Source organism: Uloborus diversus, chromosome 2 (genome assembly GCF_026930045.1).
Source record: "Uloborus diversus isolate 005 chromosome 2, Udiv.v.3.1, whole genome shotgun sequence".
NCBI classification, from domain to species: domain Eukaryota; kingdom Metazoa; phylum Arthropoda; class Arachnida; order Araneae; family Uloboridae; genus Uloborus; species Uloborus diversus.
Window position 1 is genome coordinate 49,792,912 of NC_072732.1, and position 26,658 is coordinate 49,819,569.

A 26,658-nucleotide genomic window follows, 5' to 3' on the forward strand; every position below is an offset into this window, starting at 1 on the left:
AGAATAGCTTAATTTGACTGGTTGTTAAAAGGTTTCTATTTGTTTTAAATAAATGTGTCTATTATTTACGTAAATAAATCTGCATCAGCTCTATACTTTCACTATTACTTGTTATTCTCGCAGCAATAATTATACTGCTTGAAAATTTAGTTCAAAATTATTTCCATGTAAACTTTTTAGTTTTACCATGATTAGATATGTCTTTAAGAGTGGTTTTAATAATTTCTTAGAAGTCTTATGCTTACTAGGTACTGGAAGTAACGTATTTGTTTTAGATCTCCTATAATTTTTCCCTGCAGATACTTTAATGTACTATTTTTATTAAAAAAAGGAGCATCTTTTCAAAAAAATTTTAAATTAACAGCTTCAAACGCTTTTATTTAATATGCAATAGTTTTCAAGTAGGGCAAAAATAGGAAACCATTATTATTGGTAACGTAAGTCAGGGAAATTTGGGGAACTTAATCGGGGAAAATCAGGGAAAAGTGGGGAAAATTTTTTTCACAGTTCCTGTCGCCACCCTGCATACTTCCTAATGAAAATGAAATTTTCTCATGAAAATGTTTCTTATAAGTTTTGTACTTCCTAATTAAAGTGAAATTTTCTCATGAAAATGTTTCTTATTAATTTTATGCTTCCTTATGAAGGTGAAATTTTCTCATAAAAATGTTTCTTATAAGTTTAGTATTTTCAATAAGCAGCGAATTTTATTTTCATGAAACGTCATGTATTTTCGAAATAATTGATTGAATTTAAGTGTATAAAACTAAAATATGTGTTTGTAATTATTTCAGACTGCGTTGCTTCTTCTGACAACATCAAAGCTCACAAAAGTTGAGAGTGTAAAAGTGTTGGTAATAAGAGAAGAAGATAGCGACAGATCTGAAGAAAGTTCTGGAGAACATCTAAGTGCTGAGGAATCAGAGGAAATTCAGTTGTTGATGGACCTTATTAAAAGCGAAGCACACGACAGCAGACCTCCTCCTATGACTACAGTAAAGGTTTTAACTCGACAACCTTCATCACAATCTGCAGAGCAAAGTGTAAGGAAGGAAAGACATGAACTTAACCCAAAGGAAAACAAAGAATATCACATTCACTACCATAATCATCAACATAAGTCATCAACAAAACATTTGTTGAATTCTGAAGACCAACTGCGACCTGCTTTGTGGGATCCTTCGCTGTCCCTTTTTAAAGGTTTCAAGGATTTTGATGACTTCAAAGTGGTTGATGAGGAACCTGCTTCTACATATTCCCCTATTAGAAATAAAGACATCTTCAAGGATTTCGAGTCATTTATGAAATCGAAATTGCGATCATCACATAGCATTAATCCACCTTCTCAACCGCAATATCATAAAAAGATATTCAAAGACTTTGATACAATTGAACCTCCGAAGAAGAAAACCTACGAGAAGAGTTTTGAACATGGGAAAGAATTTGGTTCTTTCTTTAACTTCGGTAAATCTAACTCCTTGAGTGATGATGACTTCCCAAATAAAAATCGGTTTGCTGCGTTTAAAGATTTTTCTGAAATAGAAAGTGGAGAACCAGAACCCGAACCAAAACCAATTCCGAAAAAGCCTTCTAAGCCTAAAGATCGTGATACCGATTACAAAGGCGTAGCTATTGTTATCAGATCGAAGCCTTCAACGTCAATCGCAAACAAAGAAAAGGCGGAAAGTGAGCATCAAGTGATGAAAATGAAAACCTTGAAAGCTCCAAATATTCCACCACTGGTCAATAATTATCGCAACCCTACATTTAGAACATTCACTGGGCCAAGAATTATTGAATCAGCAGGTGGTGCACCAAAATACATTGAAGACATGAATCGCTTGAAACAAAAAGAATATGAAGAAAGGAATTCGGGATTTAGAAATTATCTGCAGCATAACATGAACTTCGTTGAAAATACCCATCACAGACTATTTCCATTCCCACATGCTATGTCTAATGCTTACCCACATCATCCGAGGACAATGCAAAGGAACAACAACATCGTAGATGGTTGGCTAATTCGTAGACTAATGTGATATAACTATTTGCAACAAATATTGTCTTGTTTGTCTTTAGTCATTTGTTGAACAATGAATGAAAAATCAGAAATCAAAACTGAAAGTTTTTAAGTGTCTAAGAATGTGTTCACATCTACACAGCCTAACGCTTCACGGGTCGCAAAGTACATTTATTATTTTAATTTTATATTTCCTTTTGTTGAAACTGACCTGGTTAAAACTATCAAGTAATATTGAGTAAATTACTACCCAATATTTCTAATTAAAGCTTTCAACAAGAGTACTGTGGTAGCAAAAAAACAACTATACAATTTTATCAGTTTCATAATGTTGAGGTTTTGGTGTTATAGCCGCGCCCGTTTCAGCTAAGTCGAAGGGGACCAAATAAAAATTTCCTGTTGTTTCGCTGTAGCAGTAATTTTGTTATAAAAGGTTAAACAATACACAGTAAAATAGGAAGATGGATTGAAACTGGTACATTGCAGCCGAAAATTCCTTATGTACGACTTTGCTATAAACGAGCGCGACTGTATTACCTTTTAATGTGTTGTAAAGCAGTGAGATGGACTATATAGCGTGCTGTAATCAATTTGAAAATATTACCTGAGAGACTTACGTGAGCTACATTATTTAATCTATCACTGCTCATAAGGTTTTTCGTATTTGTAAAATATTTTTAAATATACAAGTGTGGACACACATTAATAAATGAAAAATATATTAACATTCAGCATCCAGTATTCATTTTAATTTTCACGTTTTGAATTCAAATTATGTGTTTCGCAATCACGAATTGAGATAGGATCCCTACATATTGAATGGAACGGTAATGGCCAAAAAATTTGCACCCGTCATGTTATGACTGGTGATTATCTTGAATAGGTGATACGAGACATATCTATAAAAAAATATAGTGATAAGTATGTGATAATAAAGATGAAGATTTTATGGCCGATTATTTACAATGTATAACGTTATGTATTTTTTATTCCTTATCAATCTTAAATGATGTGGATTAGTAATCTGGAAATTTCGTATTTATATGAAATTTTGCTTTTTAAATTCACCTATAGGTGTTTTTTCCTGAAAAAACGTAATTGTACTCGAAAAACCATTTTTTTTTAAATGTAACCTATTTGTGTATTCTTAGGGGAGGAGAGTAAAATTTACTTGTTTCAAAGCTTTAATATCAAGTGAAAAAACCCTCTTACATCCTACTCTACAAATTAATAAAAGACAAGATAGATTCGTAAAAATTTTCAATTTTACAATTCCAACGGACTTAACAACTTTAAGATAATTCGTATTTTCGTTTTCCTTAGAAGACGCAGAAATGTGTTATCTAAAATACATTGTTCCAAACCTGAAAAGAGTAATCAGTAAAATTAAAGTTATAAAAGTTTTAAAGTAAAAAAAGTTTTAATAGCAGTCATTCGTTAACGACTTAGGGATTAAGTTGAAATGTTTTGATATTTATGATCAAAATTTATTTTTAAAAGTCAATATCAATGTCCAGAGACGAGCGGGAGGAGCAAGGGTTGCTCTTGTTTATTTATTTATTTATTTATTTATTTTTTATGCAGATAAATTTTTGTTAAAAAATGCTCGCGCGGAAAGATTACGAGTAAACATTTTGAATCTTTTTTTTTTATTATTTTCAAAAGTGTGAGTTAATACATTAAAAATTCAGTTTTTTTATTTATTTTATTTTTGTATTATACTAACACTGAAGGAATCTCAAAGTTAGGTATATTTGAAGCGAAAATATATTTATATATATCAAATATGCTTTGGTCTTAATATAAAACTTTTGAATTGTTACATGTACTCGTAGTTTAATCTTTAAAAACTTCCACAGACTTTTAATTTAGAAAATACATTATGACTTTCATCTTTTTTGTAAAAATCCTACGACCAAGAACGGCCCGATGGGAGGTCACTTTGGTATGTGTCTGTATTTAATCTTTTGGTAAAATGCGAAATTTCAGTCGTAAACTGAGAATTTCTTCCCCGTTTTCTCCCAAAAAATTAAGGTCGAGGCGTCCTTGCTTATGACGCTATTCGGAAACGAGCTGAGGCGTGCATCACATTGACTTCCTTTTACTTCCAATTCAATGTCATTCCCCATTATTGGCAATTTTAATGTGGTTCAATAGTTTACTCTCTAAACATCACCAACAGTGGCCAAATCAAAAGAGATTTTTAAAAAAAAATCGCCAAATTTGTCGCCAAGTTGGCGACAAAACTTAGCGACCAAAAGACTGGCGATATATCGCCAAGTGTCCGCCATATTAAAACACCACTTGAGTTTACATCGAAATTGACAATGATTTCCCCCCCCCCCCAAAAGGGGCAAAAGACACCTTCAGAAACACCAGAATGCAACCAAAAGGATAGGTGCACAACTAGACCCCACTAGGAGTCTACACACCAAATTTCAACTTTCTAGGACTTACCGTTCTTGAGTTATGCGACATACATACGCACATACATACATACGTACATACAGACGTCACGAGAAAATTCGTTGTAATTAACTCGGGAATCGTCATTATGGATATTTCGCGTGTCTATACGTTCTTAGGCACTTATCCACGTGTGGTAGAGTCGAAAAAAAAAACTCAATATTCATTCGGAGGTGAGTAAAATGGAAATTAAGGTCGATTTTTGAGTGAAATTTTTTTCGCGAATACAATACTTCCTTTTTTGTAAAAGGAAGTAAAAAGAACAGATACAGTCAAATGAATAAAACTTAAATGTATGAAGGACAATAAATTTTTTTCCACAGATCCAAACTGATAACTATAAGCTTGAAACAGCTGACTTAATTGAGGTTTTAATAGGCAATACCAGGTCGTGTCGTTTCGAATTGTTCCATTGCGAAGTTACATACAATCCGTGGTCAAACAGTAATTGCGCCTTCTTTTATGCATAAATTGTAACTCGAAAAAAGTCTGCAATTTTTATTGCTCTTTGGGATTTTAACTTTCTTTATTTTTACTGTTTCGTACAGCGCTCAATATCCAATTTTTCATTAGCGTAATAATCAGTTTACGTTGACCTAATCGTGGTTTCCCCAATTTTATTCGCCCTTATTTTTAAAAGACGGTGTAGAAACCAACAAAAAACAAATATTGTTTATATCCGGCAAAACACATTAATAAATGAACTTGTTGTCTCAAAACTCTCTATAAGAGTAACAGCTGAGAATAAGAGTCCGTTCCGGATTGAAATATAAAATGAAAAAAATCGTATGTCAAAAACAAAAACTGAACTTTTCGCAAAAAAAAAAAAAAAAAATTAAGAAAAATTAATTTGAATTCTTAAATTTTGAATTCAAATTATGTTTTTCGCAATCACGAGTTGCGACAGGACCCTACTAATTGGTTACTACTCTACTCACTTGTTTCTAGACACGGCTCCTGTCCCTCCAAGTCTACCCTCCTGTTAAACGGAGACGTGTGTATTAGTTGTGTATGTGTAGGCTTTTGTGTGTGTGTAGACCTGTGTGTATGCACGTTGGCGTGTGTGTATGTGTGAGTGCGTATGAGCGTGCGTGTGTCTAGGTTCTAGGACATGGACGCCACCGACCAGCAATGAAAAGTATAACTCTTTTTGAGACTAAGGCATGAAATTTCTTTCGAAATTAATTTTGTAGTTTTTTTAAAAATTGATTAGCTCTGTTTCTCAGTCTAGTAACACAATCTAGCAGAGTCGATGCAAACATTTCGTTCGTCTCGTCCTTAATTCCATCCCAACTAACCATGCCTCGAATAACAGATCAGTCAATGAAGTACCCACATATAAAAATACTCTTCTTCCAATGCGAAAAATATTCAAACTAGATCTAATAAAAGGTTTTATAATCTAAGTGGAGCAATCGGAGACATTAAAAATGCAAATCGTAATCCTTGAATTACCTGCAGAACTGCATCAAAATGATAACTACTTGTATGATTGCAAACATTCTCTAAAGATAACAACAATTTCCAGACCATTAGTCCAGTACTTTTATCCACCAGAAAGGTGTCATAAACCTAATTTATTGAAAGGGTATTTCTAGATCGATATGACCTTCATTCGTATCAAAAACGAAAATGGCAAAATTTTGAGTATTCTTCATTGGCAACTTTCTTTTTCACCTCAAATCCGGAAACAGAGCGTGACGAATTTCCACAAGACCGCTAACCTGTGACGATGGGAGATGTTTCAGAAACAGAATCGCTTTTATGTTATCAAATATGGGTATTGTGCTTCATTGTATAGATTAATAAGACCTTGTTCTTAAGAACTTAATTACGCCTATTCATTTCACAGCGCTTTTGACTTATTTGAATGTTTCTGTCCAATTCTTTTAGTAGCAAAATGAGTCGTCAAAATCATAAACACAGAGCTACTCTGTGTCAGACGAAAAGAAAACGGAAAGAAAAGCGAAACTTGTTTTCGGAGAGGGTTTTCGGCACGTGAATTTTATTTACAGTTTACTTGAAAGCAGGTTTCGTGATCTTTTGTAATTGTTTTAAAAAAATAAAAAAAGTCAGATTTTTTAAATTTAAATCACTTTTTTTTAATTTTTTTAAATCTTCAAAAATTTGTAGATGTTAATTACTATAAATTTATAAACATAATATATTCCATACAATAGATGAATCCATTCAGCTTACTTTTAAAATTAAAATAAGCTCTCTAACTATTCAATACATTTTAAAAAATTTATAAATGCATTCTTATGCTTAGATAAGATGTGATTTTGTTTTATGCTTTGTTTAAAGATAAGGTTTCCATCATCATGTACGTTTTTAGTGTAAAATAATATGTTGAACAATTACTTTTCTTAACTATATTAGTCATGGTGAAAAAGAAAAAATGCAAATTTTTATTTTGTTCTGAACTGTAATTTTGGAGTAAACGCAATATTGCAAGATTAAAATCAGTTACACTCACAGAAAGAGGGATCTATGTAGTTTTGCCTGTTGAAGATAAGATAATTTTATGCAGTTTAGTTAAATTTAGAGCAATACATTCTAAAAATGCTAATATAATTTATAAAAATAAAATCTGATTTTAATTAATGATTTTGTTAACAAAATCACTTGATTCAAATCAATTGATTTAAATCAATGATTTTTTTTAAAAAAAAAGTCACTTGATTCAAATCAATTGATTTAAATCAATGATTTTTTTTTTAAAAGTCACTTGATTTAAATCATGATTAAAATCATGATTTAAACCAAGCTGATTTAAAACAACGAATTCTGCTTGAAAGCAACGCTAACTTATTTTAAACTTTACTTGCTGCACTCATAATTTCGAGGCTCCTGAGTTAAAGACCTCGTAGCGTAAAAGTAAAGAATAAAATAAAATTAAAATTAAAGTAAAGAAGTAAATTGTTTTAAAGATATGCTTCCTGTGGGACGTTGAGGACCATAGTAAACTGAGGACAAAAAGAAAAAGAAAAAAAAAAAACGACATGAATAGCATTTCACCAGCTCCCTTCAAAGCGCATGCTCACAGCTTTGTTTTTATTAGCTCGTTTGGTGATTCTTCTGCAGCGAAGCCTCACTGGCGCAATCTGCAAGCATCATCGGCTGTTAACCAAAAGGTTATTTGGCAAACCGTGACAAGGAAGGACTGCGCGTTGATTTGTCTACCGGTAGAGAAATCAACACATGTGCCTGGTATGAACGTAAAATTACGTGGTGCCTGTTTGTTGTTGCAGTGGGTTCTCTAAAGTTAGCACGAGAAAATCTGAACAAGAACTTCATATTCCTATTCACAGAAATTAATTAATTGCGTTACTGCTGTTATAAAAGCTTCCATTTGAATGGAAGATGTATCCTGGGAAAAATAACAATCAACAGAGATACAAAAGCTCTGAAAACTCCAGTTTTTTCCAGGGCTGCGGATCTCGGAGTGAAAATAGTCGACTCCGACTCCAGGATTTTAAAACGTCCGACTCCGGCTGTTTTTTTTTTTTTTTTTTTTTCAATTTTTCCCATCATGGGAAGGGGAAAAACCCCTAAACAGAGATTGAAATAGGAATTTCTTTTCATGAAATTTTCGCGTTGTGTTTTATTGTAAACTTAAGATACATGTGCAACGTCAGAAATTCAATTTGAAAATCAAATTTTCCAATAGCAGAGTGAGATTACTCAAAAATCCCATTATTTAAGAAAATGAGAAGGATTAATTTGCTTTCCTTTCAATGTTTAACAAATAAATAATGATCACATCGTGTGCTTTCAATTTTTGAAAAATGTAACTTTAGAGAAAGCTGCTTTCCTGCAAAGTCAAAAAACCTTTCTTGCAAGGGGGTCCGTCCCGCGTGGTACCCATATGGGGGATGACACCCCACGTTAATTTGAGAGGTTATGAAAAATATAAATCTTTTATATATAATTCTTAAACTTTTTCCCGATAAATATTAAATTTTACTTCATCCATACATTTCAATGAAAATCCATACAATTTCAATTAAAATATTGCGGGGACAGGCCATGCATGCGTCTGGAACAAGTTTTGCACAAAATTTGGCAGTATACAGCTTTGTAAGAATAGCTTTGACTATACCTATATTTCTTCTTTCAATTTTTAACTGAAGTTTCATTATCAGCTTTAGAATTAACATTAATATAAATATTTTAAGATTAGCTGCTATTGAGTGCTGCAATCAAGAAATCATGCACTGATTTCAGTTCATACTTTTTAATAAGAACCAAACTTATAAAATACTTAGTTTTATTATTATTTGTTATATTTTATTGGATCGTTTGAATTCGCGCCAAAACTTATTTGAAAAATGCCTTCCCCTCAGAAGTTTCCACCATGACCACGGGCTTCGACTTGCCCCAAGAACACATTTCTTTTACTATTTTATTAGGAAGATCGAAGAAAAAATGTATTTTTTTTTTATTATTTAAAAGTGATTACTTCATACTTCTACGAAAAAATATTAGGCAACAAAACCGTTTGTTGCTATCAGTTAAAGAAATTTATACAAACAAGAAAACCAAAACGGGTTGGCGGAGTCAGCTATTACGTAGCTCTTGATGAGAATATTAAAAAAAATATCTATGTCCAACAAAGGATTACCCTTGTAATTTTATTGTAATTTTCAAATTTCTACTTTGCATTTCAAATTTGGTTGCTTGATTTAGATTCAAATACATTCAAAATTATTACTTGTCATTAATGACAGTTAAATAAAATAAAATATTCATCTCTGAAATCTATTTTGCTTATTTTTAAGAAGATCTCTATATCGAAATTTCAAATTTCCTTACCCCCCTCCCCCCGCCCCGAACACAAATCTTGGATACACCACTGATTGGACTCCCTCCGAAATGAAATCCTGGTTACGTCACTGCTCTGTACACCACTGCTTACTTCAGTAAATATAAATAATAACGTTAGGTACTTTACGGGAGATCTGCGACTCATACTCATATACAACATGCGATGCTTCCAAGATTTTTTTTTTTTTTTTGAAATTTCTTTACAACGGGAATATAATTTTCGGATATATATATATTTCGGAAACATAGGATCCGAAACCGATACTCTGTTTTTCAATGAGTTACAAAATTGTGCAACACAAAATTTCAGAAAAAAGATCGTTTTTTGATGATTTTTTAAATATTTTTGGGATTTTAAAAATATTTTTGAAACGCACCACGCATAAAATAATGAAAACTATGATGAAAAATTCAAGTTCTATTCAAACTGATCAGCAGCAATTTAGGAGGAAAAGTAGTTCAAAATTGATGAAAAATACCAAGAAAATATTTTTTTCCCCTCCCATTTATCTGCTCTTTATACCATAAGAAACATGAAATAAAAAATATTAAAAAATAAATAATTAAAAAGTGGTTGGCAAAAAAAAAAAAAGGCTAAATACATTATAATAAAATCAGTAGGTTGTAAGTGTTTCAAATAAATGACACTTTTAACAAAATGAATAAGTAAAATTGCTCAAATTTGAAATACTGGCAGACACGTGTTTCGGGGTTAGAAGGATCCTCTCTTGCAAAGCAAAATAAAAGTATATGGATATAAAGGCATAGTATTCTGCTGAGTCAAATGTATTCCCATCACAAATTCCTAATCCCCATTTTCTTCCCCTGAAATTTAATCTGGCTTACAATATTTTTATAACCTTTTATTTTGTCACTTATACCTGATTAAAACTCTTTATCTTGCTAAAGTAAATTAAACAGCTCTGCAATTGCACAAATTTGCAAATAATTGCAGACATGTGTTTCAACGTTGAAAGAAAACCTCTTTTAATATAAAAATGAAGTGAATTATCGACGTAGAGACAAACGACAAATGTAGTTCAATGCCTTCGTTTTGCTTACTTCTTTTGTACACTAAACTCCTCGATACTCTTTGTAAATCCGAAACATGTTGATTGCAAACTTTGTAGGCTTGAAAGATTTTTCTTCTTCCTCTTTTTTGTTTTGCTTTCTTTCTTTAAAAACAAATGTATATGCACCATTTATTTTGAAACACATAGACATAATTTAAATTAAAAACAATTGTCTGCTGATTTTTAAACTACTTGACATTTTTCACCATAGTTATCATCATTTTAGCTATTGCGCATAACAACATTCTAATAGTTGCTTTATCGTATGTATTACAAAAAAAAAAAAAAAAAAAGTCTCCCTGCCATTTTTATTTGTATCATATCTAATTGCAAACAGATAAATGAATAAGAAAAAAAGGCTATTAATATTGCAAAGGTTCTAATCTTCCTATTTGAACCGAAGCATCAATTTCGCGACTGTCGTATCCGTATATACACTCATGTTTGTGAAAATTGCAACACCAAAAAGGAATTTTGCAAATGATCCGAAATTCACAGGAAATGAATAGCAGGATAAGATATGCAAATGATTGGAATTACAAAGACGTCGTGCATGCGTAGACCGAGAAATGCACTCTGAACAGTGGCGTAGACTCTGTATATAAAGGGCTGTATAGACTTTTCGAAATAATTGAACGATTATCTGCCGATAGTAGATGTTCCTCTCGTACTCAGTATGCCTCGTCCAAAACACTGAGCGTCATACGAACGAGTAACGGAGTTTGAATGGGGTTGCATGATCGGCATGCGTGAGGGTGAACTTAAGTGCAGACAAATCAGCACCGGCACGGGGCGCAATGTCTAAACTCTGATGCGTATTTGTAAAAGATGGACAGAGGACGATGAAATTAGCCGAAGGGCTCGCCCCAGCCCACGCAACCGAACGACGCCACGGGATAATCGATAAATCGCCAGTCTAGCTGTTATGGATCGTATGGCGTCCTATCCTACGCTAGCACAATGTTGGAGTATGGCTACAGGTGTCACACTTGCTGCATCCACAGTTCATCGACGTCTGCTACGCCAGGACCCCCTGTATGCAAGGATTCTCCAATACAGGGTTCCCTTCACCCTCAATCATCGTTACTTTCGGCTTCAATGGGCCCACCAACACGTTCAATATCGCGAGGACTAGCAGCGGTCGTCTTCTCGGATGAGTCCAGATTTAATCTGCACAAAACGATGGACGTGCACGCTTCAGACGTTACACTTGGGAACGTCGCCTCCCAGAGTGCGTAATACGACGTCATATCAGCATAACGCCAGGCGTCATGGTCTGGAACGCTATTGAATACTAAGATCAATCACATCTAGTTCAAATTACGAGTAACTTCAATAGCGAGCGCCACATCAGGGACGCTGTGACGCTGGAGACACTACCCTTTCTTCAGAGCAGTCCTAGTGCAGTGTTTTAGCAGGACAATGCACGTCCACATGTCGTACATAACGTACAATTGTTCTTCGGTGCATGACGGGCTACGCTACTTCCTTGGCCTGCCCGTTCTCCGGATATGACACCGATCGGGCATGTCTCGGATTGCGTTGGTCGGAGACTCAGCCATGTGTCTCGTCCGGCAGTAGGTACGAATGAACTTTGGCTTCAGATTGCAGCCATATGGGATGCTGTTCCCAATCGTGACATTCGGCACCGCTATGATTCGATGCCAAAACGTGTACAGGCTCGCATAGTTGCTACATTCAATATTAACTTACGTCTGTTATTTCATTTAAATGATCTGTAATTTTAATCGTTTATTTGTAGCACTGTGAAAAACATTTCCTGCAAATTATTTCCTGCAAATAAAAACTAAAATGAAAAATAAATGAATTTTTTTAAAGTTATTTCACAAGAATGGAACTTTGAAATGGAAGCAGGAAGTTTATGGTGACTCTGCGTCAACCTTTTGAATACTTGTTCCATAATTTTAGAGATTTTTTTATCAGTAATGTTAAAATGAAACAAGAGAGTCAAAGTTTACTGAAACATTTCAGCTTCATGGGCGCCTTCCCCACTTCTCTCCCCTCTCCCCCCACTTTTTTGGTTCACCCAGCCGCCTATTTTTTGTATCGTAAAATGAAGAGATAAAGTTAAGAAATCTCTCCCTTTCCACCCCTTTCGGCTACATTCCTATCTTCTTTTGTTTGATTAAATTATTGATAAAAATGTTGTGGAAAACCTTCCCCAGTTTTTCGTTTCCAAAATAATTTGAGTACTTTTGATTTCCCGATGGTGAAATTTTTAATTTCCATCCTGTTACTTTTAGAATTGTAAAGGTTTAGACTTACATTTTTTAAAGGGTTCATAAGTAAGCTTCAAATAGAATAATAGAAAATGATTAGCTCAAGATTCTAATTCCTGTAAGTGCAAGATTGCACGAGAGATTCGTCTTTTGGGCCCTGAAGAGGACCACATTCTTTTTGCTCGGAAAAGGGCCATTTGTGGGAACGCAATGGGAATTAAAAATCATCGCAACACGAAGATTAAATACAAACAGGCGTGTGCAAATGCTGTCTAAAACGCATCACAACGCTAAGATAACTTAGAGTCCCTTAGGGACTCCAATAGAATCACACGCGGTTTTGCAATATTGGGCAATATAGCTAAGCAACTTCAGGAGTGCGCATGCGCATAATGAGAGAATGGGCTGCGGCTAGACGCCCGTCAGGCGCAAGAGCCGCAATTTGACGTTTAACAACCGGTCGTCGTCGACAGACGCCAGCTAAGCAATCCTTTCCCATACGAAGCTAATGTTTTGAAATATTTTTACTTGTTTTCGGACTATCCGCAAGCAATTAATCGTAATTGCTCTTATTGTAGTTTTAAATCAAAAGTGTAATCATGACGGAAATAATCAAGAAATTTAAACCGGTGAGTTATTTGTTTGTTTACTTTAATTTCTGCAGATGTTCATTTCCTTGTTTGTATTGTTTATTTAGGTTCATAAACTTTTTTTGAGATCAATGAATCACTATTTTTATCTGCATTAAGATGTTTCTCAAATATCATTATTGTGGAAAATGCTATCTCAATATTTATTTCACTTGTATGAATACAATCAATCATGTGTATGATTTCTATAAAATTGTTTTGGAAATCATTTACTTTACTTAACATGCACACGAAAGATTTTTATTTTTATTATTTTAGTACAATAAATTGATCATTAAACCTACCTTTAAATTCGTCATTAAATATGTTTGATCAAGAAGATTGCACTTTTGTATACATACATAACCATTCATCTGTTGGGTTTTATAATAATGTCTGTGAAGTGCATTTATTTCCCTAGGAATGCATACTAAATACAGTTAAAGTTAAACATTTTAGTTTGGTTAACCTGAATGTTGTTGGAAAAATAGGTACCTTATATTTTTTATGGCAGTGGTTTTTGAAAACTATCATTATATCATTGAGCCAGGTTTTTAAATATTTTTGTGTTCATATCTCCTATGATGTTTTATATTTTTAAAAGAATCACATTTGTAATGCTGAAACAATCCGTGATTTAAAACCACATAATTGAAAAAACAATGGGCTCATAATTTGTTCTCAGTTTTGTGGAACAGGATTCAGATTCCTGTAGGGAATTGGAAGAAATTGGAGAACACTGAACGAAAGAAAAACCTATTAGTATAAAGCTTGGAATAAAATTTTAAAATAATGATGAGAACGAAAAACATGATGAGAAGTTTTAAGCACATTGCTTTTTTTTAATATGTTCAATTCAGAAACTTTTTTATACTTTATTTTAACAGAACTTTGAAGTGAATTAACCTGCTTGGGCCCTGGGTACATTGGTTAGCATTACAAAAACAACTTCTGCTAAAATTTTACAGATAAATCTTATAATGTAACTAACTTACTCTCATAACTTACTCTTCTACTTATGTGCTATTTGAGCCAGAATCAGCTATATTTTTTCAAGAATCAACCCAACTAGTCTTCATCAACTTCACGGCTGCTGAATATTTTTGTATGCATTCTGAAAGTGGGGAAACATATCCCTGGTTCTTGGTCTGAAAAAAATCCAACGACATATTTTTTTTCTTTATTTCAAAAAATAACGTAACTGTAAAAACTTAATAATCTTACTTTAGGAGAGGAATGAACTAGTTTCTCCATTTTTCATGAAAATCATTTAAAGAAATAAAGTCGCAGAGTATGAATGTTACTCAGCACTGCTGAAATATTTATAAAATTTGTCTCTGAAATAAAACTTATTCAACGCATATGTGATTTTATTGTGGAATTTGTAGAACTATAAATGCTATTTTTTGGTCATAAATTGAAATAAAGTACCTACAGTAGACTCCCGATTATCCGGCTCGCGACTGTGCAGACTCTGGACTATCCAGTCTAGTAAAGAATGTTTGAAATCGGTCATTTGTAAAACTGATTATGGAAGTGCATGGGGAAAATAAAGAAGACTAAAATGTTTTTCATTTTCTACCTACCCCCTGACACGGTCACTTTTGCTCATGACATTTGTCAATTAAATAAAACAGTAAGTACTACTTGCAATACGCTTTTGTTATTTATCTAAAATATGTAATTATATGGGTTTTGAATTAAGTTGGGGATGGAGTTAGAAGATGGAACTCCGTCCTATCCGGATTTTTTGTTATCTGGACTGCCAATCTGCCACATTAGTCCAGATAATCAGGGACTGTATTTTAATATTATTGAAACTAGAGACGTACCGAGTACTCGGTAACTACTCGGCATACTCGGCCAATTTGCCGAGTACTCGGTACTCGGCCAAATTTTGATCAGATACTCGGCCAATACCGAGTAGTTGCAAAAAATTGAATATTGTCCAAGACAGATATTAAAATTTATAAAAAAGCGCAAGCATATTTAATATTCTGCAATCATTTTACAAGTCAATTTTAAATTTTGAGAATAATGAAGTTTTTAATGCTTTAATGGAATAAATCTTTATTCCATTAAAGCATTAAAAACTTCATTATTATGTCCCCATTTAATGTCCCCAAAGTTAATAAAACTTATTTATTAAAAATTGTGCAAAAAAGGTAAGTATAGAAAATATGAAACTTTTACATAAAAAATAGATTTTTGCTACAAACAAAAATTAGTTATAAGAAATATAAAAATTCCTTTGCTTAAAAAAAGGGAAATAAAACAACGTTAAAAGCATAGTGCAGGAACATTGCAGACACGTGTTTTGGCGTTACAGGAAATTCCTTTTTCAATGCACAAAATGTGAGCTTGTAGATTTAAAGACATCCGACAAAAGTTGGACTTTTTTGTCGAATGTCTTAACATTCTTTAGCTCACATTTTATGCACTGATAAAGACGTTCCTTCTAACGCAGAAACACATGTGTGCAGTGTTCCTGCACATTTGCTTTTAAAAATTATTTATGTTTGGCACACTAGAACTAAAATAGATTGGTATAGTTTGTCTTAATTCCAACTTGATCAATCATACCTTTTATTTATTTATTTTTAATTTTAAAAATAATTTTTTTTGTAAAATTTTTGACGTAAACAAAATTTTTTAAATAATACGAAATTAAATTTCAGCAGGAATTTAGTTTTAAAAACTTTTATATGGACAAAGAGGTCTATACTACTATTCCAATAAGTTCAAAATTGATCACGTGTGTGTCAGTGGTTCTGCTTAAAACATAATTGGTACTTGTTAACTCGGCCGAGTACTCGGTAACTCGGTACTCGGCCGAGTAGTGAAAGGCCGAGTATTTGGTACTCGGCTACTCGGCCAAAGTGCTACTCGGTACGTCTCTAATTGAAACTGGTCCAACATGTCCCATGGTGCAACAAGCTCTGACTCCCCTTATGTTTAATGAAAAAACAACAGAGTCATTCCCCCTGTAAAAATTTATAGAAATTTCAGAGGCAGTTTAAAGAATGCATACTTGGCTAGTTTGGTATTCTCCAACTCAAATTATATATTTTAATTTTCGCTTGCTTTTAAACTTTGTCTTGATTGTAGCTGTTATTAGTGTTAGTTTAACCATTATTAAAAAAAAAGAAACAGAATGAATGTTATTTCTTTTTTTTTTGTTGTAATTATTTTGATTACCTATTATCAGTGGTGACGCTACAGGGGGGGGGGGGCTGCCCCGGGGGCATCACCCGTCTGGGAGGTAACAACCAAAGTGAAATTGCATGTTTTTTTTTAATTATATAAAGCTAAAATGCAAATTTGAAAATTTGTCCCGGGGGAGGCGGGGCACCACAAATTACCATCCCGGGTATCATCTATACTAAGTACGCCACTGCTATTATGAAAGGTTTCTTAGACCTAACATGGATCGAAAAAAAAAATGAACTGAGAATACTTGTGTCAAAGTCAGGTCAGATCTATAAATTTTGGGCCCCTCTGCAAAAAATCAGCAGGACCCCTAGCCGACCACTGGCTTGCTTATTAACCAGTGACGTCATTAGCTGTCTTGTGGTCAACCAACCGGTTAAACTGGTCGCTCTGTTTGAACATAATACATTTAAATTCATGTTTAGAATTACATAAAATTTCAAGAATGGTGATTTTTACTTTCTTCTATATCTAATATATAGAAGAAAGTATTGGATTCGTGCAAATTTTCGAATTTCGAATTTTGACGGATTCGAACGTTTTGAGGTGTGCTGAGTCCATTTCGACTATTTTTGGAAAATGTCTGTCTGTCTGTGTGTATGTGTGTGTGTGTGTACGTGTGTGTGTGTGTATGTGTGTGTGTGTGTGTGTGTCACGTCTGTGTGTGACCAGTTTTTTGTGGCCGCTCTACAGCAAAAACTACCGCATGAAATCGAACGAAACTTGGTACACATATGTGCCCCTATGTGAACTTGTGCCCATTGGTTTTTGGCGCGAATTCCTCCAAGGGGGGTGGAGCAATGGGACGTTTTTTGAGTTACGCGTGATTGCTATTCCGCAGGAAGTAACTGGCGGAATCAAACAAAATTTGGTCCATATGTTGCCAGTAACAGAAACAGGTGCTGATTCAATTATGGTGTCAATAACTCAAACGGGGGTTGAGCTATAGAACGTTTTTTGTCGTCAATTGTGACTGCTGTATCTCAAGAAATAATGAACGGAATGAAAGAAAAATTTATCGGCAAGTAGCCCTTAGTGGGTATAAAAGCTGATTTTATTTTGGTGTCAACAGCTAAAAAGGGGGTAGCGCAATCGCCCGTTCTTTTTTTCCATTGTGAGTGCCCTATCTCAAAAAGTAATGCTACGTTCTGGTTGAAATTTGGAATATATGTGAATCCATATGTAAACAGGCTTTGGTTCAATTTTGGCGCCAATCGCGCCAAGAGGTGCTGATTTATTTTTATTATCATTATTTTTTAGCGAATAAAAATAGCTTTATTAGTGCAACAATAAGAAAGATAAATCGTAATAGATTATCGTCTGCTTATTTCTCGTGATTTTAATTGTATGGAAATGATCGGAAATATTATTTCAATGATTTAAAATTTTTAACTGTTGCCATCTTATATTTGTTAACAAATAAAATATTTGTCATTAATTCAAGCAAGGCTTTTAAAATAACTTTCAATTTTCGCTCTTTGCTTTGCTTTTGCAATAATGCAGACATTGGGATGGTCGTCAAGTTTTTTCATGTGTAATTTTGTTTTTGTTGGGAATATTGCTTCCTCGTCAAGCATGGGGAGGGATCAGGAAAAAAAAGAAAAATATAGAAGAAAGTTTCATGATGGCCACAACATACTAGTTACATTTGTAACTAAAACACATTTTGTGAATTTTTCATCACTTTTTTTCCCAATTTTGTTTCTTTCTGTACATAAAACTTTTTTTTTCTGTTTGAAAAAAAAATTCTTTGAACTTTGTATTTTAAAGGCTCCTTAAGTCTATTAATAAAAATTCACTGTTGTTCTTAAGTATTATGTGTTGAGTTTGTATTTTTATTGATATTTTTACTAAAACATTGGAAAAAATTTTGACTTTTAAAAACTTTTGAGCATAAGTTCTTTTATTTATTTATTTCTTTATTATAATTTTTCAAATTTGTTTTCTTGTGACCTCCTGGCGGTTATGTAGATTCGGACCTGGTCAAAGGATTATGTTAGGAGGCTATTGGGTCATTCCATATCAAATCGATCAAAAAAGTAAGATATTCAAGTTGACCCATTCCAATTTTTCTGAAATTTTAAACAGAGGTAGTGTTTGGTAATAAAAGTAAAAACCCAAATTTTTAGATTTTTTTTGATAGGGGGTCATTACAAAAAATTGAATTTTGGTAGATGGAGTTGCTTTTGAACATGCATATTTTTTGTTCTAATTGCACTACATGCAAAAACTTGATTCCATTTTAAAGCTCTTAAAATGCGCTTTAAGATGATACATTACATGATACAAAAATACAATCTTAAAATTTGAAGGTCATTCAAAATTACCTTTGACCTTGAATTTTTCCAAAAGTTATAATTTTAAAAATCTGAAAAAAAAAATATTTTGTATAATACACTAATATTCTTTATTTGTGCCAAATTTCATGTTGGGAGAACGCTGGGATCATGCATAATTTAACAATTTCTCATTTTGAAGGTCATTTGAAATTGACCTTTGATCTTGAGTATTTTCAAAAGTTATTATTTTAAAAATCTGAAAAATATTTATATTATACATGTTATTGTGTTCTTTATTTGTGCCAAGTTTCATGTTGGGACAATTAGGGGATCGACTATAATTTAATGTTTCATGCAACAGATGTTTGACAATAAATTGAAAAATAATGATATAGCAACGTTTGGCAGACAATAATTTAGAAATGTAAAAATATTTTAAAATTATATTTGCTCTATTATAAATATTGTCTGCAGATTGACTTACAGATGTCATTTTCCTTGCCTGCGATGGGGTGGTCCCGGGTTCGAATCCCGGCTCGGGCATGGATGTACTTTTTCTCCTGTCCTTGTCCTTCCTTTGTGTGAATGTGTTGTTATGCTGTGAATGGTTGCCTACCCTATTAATGGGTCCCTATGGCATGTATGTATTGTGGAAGACGGATTTCACACCAAATTACGGCACAGTTATAAAAGTGAAGCAGCGCACCCCAAATTGCCAGCCTTGCTGGCACAAAAAAAACAACAACAAGGTTCTCATCCTGATGAGTTGAATCAACTTTTCAATTGATTCAACTCTTAGGGACATTGCCAAGCCTTCGCTTTACACATGAGTAAATTTGTTTAGTCAACTCGGTTCAGTTTTAACAGCGTTGTGGGGTATTTTTAGAAGAAAAATTGAACCCACAAAGTTGCCTCATGTGAAGACAATGGAATACTCCAGTAAATGTCTGCCATAACATTATGTGCATGAAGACTTGAGACCAGTTTTTACTCAAGTGCAGAAACTGGAAGGAGATATAAAATTGCAGAAGCAGAAATCAACCTAGCAAAGCATTGTCAGGAGGAAGTATATAACTGTTAAGTCCAGTTTTACTGCATGGATGACTTGTATAATTATTTTATGTAATCTACTCATTGTACATCACATTCATCACATTGAATGAATTTTTCATTTTTCTAATGTTGTATTATCAGCATGATTATGACACATTTGTGCACGCATATTTGACTTTCAATTGATGGCAATTGATTTTTGGCCACTCGAAGTAACATTAATTTTAAATTATGCATGATACCATTGTTGTCCCAACATGAAACTTGGCACAAATAAAGAGAATAACAGTGTATACAAAATATATATTTTTTTTCTTTCAGATTTTTAAAATTATAACTTTTGGAAATATTCAAGGCCAAAGGTCAATTTCAAATGACCTTCAAAATGAAAAATTGTTAAATTATGCATGATTCCAGTGTTGTCCCAACATGAAACTTGGCACAAATAAAGAAAATAACAGAGTATACAAAATATATTTTTATCAAATTTTTAAAATTATAACTTTTAGAAATACTCAAGGTCAAAGGCCAATTTTAAATGACCTTCAAAATGAAAAATTGTTAAATTATGCATGATCCCAGTGTTGTCCCAACATGAAACTTGGCACAAATAAAGAAAATAATAGTGTATACAAAATATTTTTTTTCTTCAGATTTTTAAAATTATAAGTTTTGGAAACACTCAAGGTCAAAGGTCAATTCAAATGACCTTCAAAATGAAAAATTGTATTTTTGTATCAAGTAATATATCATTTTAAAGCTCTGAATGTAAACTTTCAAAATATATAAAGTTCAAGTTTCTAACTTTATTTGTTTCAGAGTTATGGTCAGGCAAGTATGAGCCGGTGAAGCAAAACATTAAAATTTCGACCCCTTATATCAAAAAAACTGCAACAGCTAGAGGGTCAAAATTCGTTTTTTTTTAATACCACTTAGTAAATGGGTATAAAACTGCAATATATTGTTAAAATCTGTGAGCACTCACATTTTAGGTGTGTGATTTGACATGGAATGACCCTATTACTAGAGGTCTGCGCCTCCTACAGTGGCATAGGCAAGATTAGGATCCATGGGATCTGGAGTATTAAATGAAGAAAAATATTTTTGAAAAAATAATTCATGTTTTTTCACATACTTTTCCTGTTTGTATACTTAAAAAAAACTTGAATTTGAGTAGTATATGCAAATTTCATTTGATCTTCTCCAAAGTGAAATCGTGGTTATGCTACTGACTCCCTGCTTGCTTCTGCCATTGGCAACCACATGTACCTACTCTTTTGGCTGCCTCACCTTTTATGGGGTGTGTTCAAATAGAGCAACCGGTTAACCTGGTTCCATTGGTAACTAACCAGATGCATTGTAATAGAGTTACTGGCTAGCCAATTGTATATGAAAGTATTCTATGGACACATTAACCACTGACAACTTTGATTGTCATCAAAAAAATTGACCAGGTTAACTGGTTGCTCTATTAGCACACACCCGTAGTGACTCATTTGGTATCAAATCCAGCAATGTCTCTGTGATTTTAGCAACCCAATTAACTGAAAGAATGTAAGTTGGCTTTCTAATTATAATCTTTGCTAATTACAGTCTTACAGAGATGAAACCGAACGAATTGGGTTTCTGGTAAAATAATTTTTAGCTAGGGGAGGGGGGGGGGATTGTATTATTGTTTTAACTTTATCTAGAATACATATAAAAAAAACTTTCAAAACAATATGATATGTATACCCTAAACATATATATTTTTTTTAAATGTAAAGCAATTTTAATTATTTTCAATTCAAACATACAGTCCTGCCATGAATGTATTTTTGACTGCCATGGAGTCTTTTAAGTGGCCAATAACTTTACCATTTCTCTTTATGCATATTTCAAACTGACATTGCCATGAGGATAATGATCTTAAAAATACTGAGAATCTTTTTACATATCTTCCCCAGATGTTCTTTTTCTCAAGTATTTTATCATCTACCTGAGCCTTAACTTTCAAGAGTTAAAAAATATATGATTTGAGTAAAAATGGAATAAAAATAGTTGTAAAATTAGCCAAGAGATCATATGATCTCGATTCGTTTAGAACTTGCTGGCAAGATTCATTGATTTAAAAAATATTTATTAAAACCATTTAAAAGTTAAAAAAAAAAAAAATTCTGTTTTAGAATGTTTGTGCGCATACATAATACAATATATGTTGCACTTACAACCTCGGTTTTAACTAAGCTATAGAAATCCTTCTCTGCCTGACTATGTGTGAATTCAATACTTTAGAACTAAATTATTTTTTCAGACCCTGCAATATTCCTGTTATGCTTGAGAAGTGAAATAACAATAATACAAAAAGAAGTAAAAATTGTTGTTCTTTATATACTACATGTCTATGAAAAATGTAATTGTTTATTGTAGTATAGGATTTCTCTGCTAAAAATATACGTATTTATGAAAAAAAAAAAACGATAAACGTTTTTAATTCCATTCAAAGCAAAACTGCTTGTTTTCACCCACCACAAATTATAGAATGTTTCTGAATTTTGACATTTATGAAATGTTTAAGAGAAATTATCCTAACTTCATAAGTAAATTACATAGATATATTAATTCAGATTACTGTTCATAGATTTTGCTAATGCATAATGTAGTGAACTTCTGATTTTACTAAATGGGTAGTTAAAACACAATTAAGTAGTGCAGTAGAAAATATATTAATTTTCCTTAATGTAAGAAAGCAAGTGCTTCTATTAACATGACATAACTGCTTGGCTTATTTCAACTTTCAGAAGTAAAATAATTCTAACTAAACTAAGTCATTTTTTTTCTACGGTATTTATTATTCCTGGTGTTCTAAACGATAAATTATTTGTGTCATACATGTACCTTTTACAAATTAGAGTTAGTCCAATGAAAATAGCTTAAAGTTAAAATGTATTCTTTTATGTATTTTAAAATATTATAAGTTTTATAAGTGTGTTTATAAATGCAACATAATTAATGTCTAAACTCTTCGAAGTCTGTTGAAAAAAAAATATTTAAAATAAAATTGCTTAAAGTAAAATAAAATCTAATTTAAAAAATATAGTTGATTTAAGTTTTAAAAAATCCGATTATTTTATTTAAAAAAGTCACAAACCCTTCTTTTGCTCGAAATATATTGCTTTTTATTGGCTTCACTCACTGTCTCATCATTTACGAACCCGGAAATCAGGGCCGGATTACCAAATCGGCAACTTAGGCAGTTGCCAATGGGCCCCGAGAAATCCTGAAGTAAAAAAAAAAAAAAATTCTTTTCCAAATTTCAACTAGTAACATTTTCCGCCATTATTTACTTATTTATTATTATTATTATTATTATTCAGTCTGTTTTCTTTCCTATTTCTTTATTGCTACACCGCTTAGCACCGTAGATGCCTCTGTGTATACTGCAGAGTAAAGCGCAGAGGTGGTCCATCTTTGTAATTCAGACCGCCAAGTTGATCATTTGCAGTGAAACGATAATTGAGTAGTAAAGTGTTTCTGTAAGTTCTTGGGGAGTCTCTGAAGAAGAGATAAAAACTGTTGGATTTGGTTACTGTTAGTCATGTGAAATGTGTAAGGGGAAAAAAACTAGAACAAAAGGGAAATCAATACGATCAGTACAAAGGAAATCAGTATGAGGGCAAATCAAAAAGTCTTTATGCCGAGTTTTTTAGCCAAAATACGGCTGTGAGTACAAAGCAAACATATACATTTCCAGCAATGAACTTTACTTGAACCGTACCAGCCTTATCGGACTTTTGCTCTGATGAGCAACGCCGCTTCAGCCATCTAAGATGGCGGTTGTTCTTCAGGCGTCCACAGTTTATGGGCAGCGAAGTGTTATTCATTTTCTATGGAGCCCTACCTGGAACACCCACCTTACAGTCCAGACCTTGCCCCTAGTGATTTTCACGTTTTTGGTCCACTGAAGAAGTTTCTGGCAGGACAGAGATTCGCATGTGATGAAGAAGCTACGAATGCGGTCCGACGGTGGTTCCACAGGCAGCCTGAAGAGTTCTACCACAAGAGATCTCTAATTTTTGTGTTGCTATGGTACAAACGTCTGAACTGGTAGGGTGACTTTGTGGAGAAATAATGTATGGTACGTAGTACACTATGTATATTTGTAAATACCTATATGTACCTGCTTTTGGCGAATAAAAAATAGGCGCAAATACTTTGATTTTCCTTCGTAAAATAAGAACAGCAGAAACTTTATGCTTTGCTCAAGAGTCAATGACCTTAAAGATATGTTTCGAAAAATAGGTGACTTTAACACAGTTGCTTTAATGCCCCTTCCCCCTTTTTAAAATATTAGTAACTGGGAAAATTAAATACTCATGGAAGTACTTCAATGGGGTTGGGGGGGGGGCACTGTTATCTCTCTTCTAATCGCTGGAAATTGGCCATGACTATTCCACTTGTTGTATATATTTGTTCTGCAATCTGAACTGCATTTCAATAAGAAGAATGAGATAGTTACAGTTCTGTACTTCGGTCGCATGCGAACAAACGATAATTTTTACTGTGAGTAAAGGACAGTGCGAAAACATGTCACCTGACAGTGAGACGGAACACTATAAAGATGAAGCAGAGAAGATAAGAGAATTTTTACACGTTATTTACAGAGTAAAAGTTTAACTTACTTCTCTCCCCCCCCCTCCCGCTCTCTCTCTCTCTCTCTATCTCTCGTGCTCTATTTTTTTTTTTTTTAAGTTTTAGTCATAACTTTGCCTTTTCCCTCACAAGCTGAGAACTATTTAAAAAATGTAGGGGGAAATGATTTTGAAAAAATGTAGTCATACTTATACAAAATCTTTGAAATGTATGACATACGTTTTTGTCCGTTCTTAACTCAATTGATGACAGCTTTATCAATAAAAATTATAATTTGTTTTGACTATTAAAAAAAAGTGTCTGAACACATCTTCCGTTCTGTTCCCCAGTGTTCAAGTTAAGGTATGAAGAACAAAACAAGTTTCCTTTTGTACATTTACCTTATATGACGCCCTCGCCAAGAGCAAGAGAGGTGCTCCACACACTCCCATTTTTCAAGAAAGCAGCCGTCAATCTCATATTAGTTATGTAAAAAAAAGGAAGGAAAACTTCACAGAATTAAAAGCGAAAAAGAAAAGAGACTTCCAAGTTTAAAAATTTTCGCAGTTGGAGGCCTCACTTCCCGAAACATCACTTAAGATCGGCTTAAATTATAATTTTAGAAACATACTTTCGAAAAATTTCCGGAGGAGGACCCCCTGTTAGAGAGTGAATATTACATTTATGGATTTCTGACTGAATGCATATTGCTGCGTCTTTCTCTTCGCATATACAACGCTATTCCTGCTGTTCATTTGTGTGTTCATATTTTAATAATGACCGTCGCCTTAACTAGAGTTAGGATCTACCCCCTTTTTCAATTCTCTTTCTACACATATATGAATTCTAGATTTTAGTATAAAAGTGTGCATGTGTGTTAGAAACAAATTGAGGGAGCCACCAAACTCTTCCCTTCACTCAGTTTTTTGACATTACGACAGCGACGTTAGAAGATCATCCTTGACATATTTATAACTGTACATAATCAATTATAGGGTGGCGATAGATCAGGGAGATCAGGGAAATTTATCACTCAGGGAAATATCAGAGAATTTTGAAAAAGAATAACAAAAAATTCAGGGAAAATTGATCAAATGAAGAAAAAAAAATTTTTTCCCCAAGGGGCATTCCACAGTATTTTTGACATCTATGTAGAGTCCGTAACGTGACCTTTTTTGCCATAACTTTTTAATTTACTGTTTGATTAGCATATTATTTTATTTTGATCTTTTCCTACCCACACACCAGCTCAAATTAAAATAATTTGCAAATCAAACAGTAAATTAAAAAGTTATGGCAAAAAAAGGTCACGTTACGGACTCTACATAATGTCAAAAATACCGTGGAATGCCCCCCTTGCAAAATGAAGTACTTTGATTCCTTGCAAATTTTCCGCCAATTATTTGTTTTAAAAAAGTAAAATTAATGAGGTGCGATTATACAGTGCCGCATATTTATGCATCCCTTTTCCTCAAGGTCAAAGTATTCAATCTTAGGATGAGCTTCCTAAGATTGCTTCTGTGTCTGTAAAAGTTGTATATTTTACCTAGCTTGAATTTTCTTTCCACGCATTCCATGCTACATAAAATAAACAACCCTACAGGCAAAGAGGAAGCCGTCATTAATGACTTTGCTCCCTTGCCTTTACTCATTGTCTTGAAGTAATTAGCATACATGACGATTTCAAGAAAAAATCTTTTTAAGTTAATGCTTAAAAAGTTATCACTTTGGTTTTTTTTATTCAATTGCCAATATTGAATTTTGACTGAAAATCAAATTTGTTTTTTTGCCATGGTATTATTCGCTGTCATTTCAGATTACACAAAGGTTTTTTTTTTTTTTTTCAGACTTTAAAACTCTTTTATTGTAAAACCACATACATTTTGAAATTAATAATTGTTTTTGCATTTCAATGTTTGTTACTAAGGTAATCTAAGGTTTTTCTTCGACAACTAACGAAATCATTTGAAATTGAGTTGTGTGCATAAGTAAATATTTTTATTATTTTTTAATAGTTAAAATGCTGTATTTATTCACTAAAACCTAAGTTCTTGATTAGAGAATAAATAGCTCAATGAGACTGGTTGTTGAAAGATTTTAATTTGTTTTACATAAATGTCTATTCTGTTGTGTGCAGGTAAAGGGCAGTAACTGCTAATTTTTCATTTTTTTTGCATTTTTGTCATATTGTACTTTATCTTTATTGTACATACTCGCTTATTTGGTTCCCAATGAAAAAGAGGCGCG

At 33.1% G+C, this 26,658-nt stretch overlaps 1 protein-coding gene across 1 annotated transcript in view; it reads left to right on the forward strand.

Annotated features, from left to right (window-relative positions):
* Positions 1 to 13,103: 13,103 nt before the first annotated feature.
* The window catches only part of LOC129235124 (bifunctional 3'-phosphoadenosine 5'-phosphosulfate synthase-like), a 69,587-nt gene continuing 56,032 nt past the window's right edge, over positions 13,104 to 26,658 (forward strand). The window contains exon 1 of the mRNA XM_054868814.1: positions 13,104 to 13,258. Coding sequence (XP_054724789.1) covers positions 13,229 to 13,258 — 30 coding nt within the window. The 5' untranslated portion in view covers positions 13,104 to 13,228. The remainder of the gene's footprint in view (positions 13,259 to 26,658) is intronic.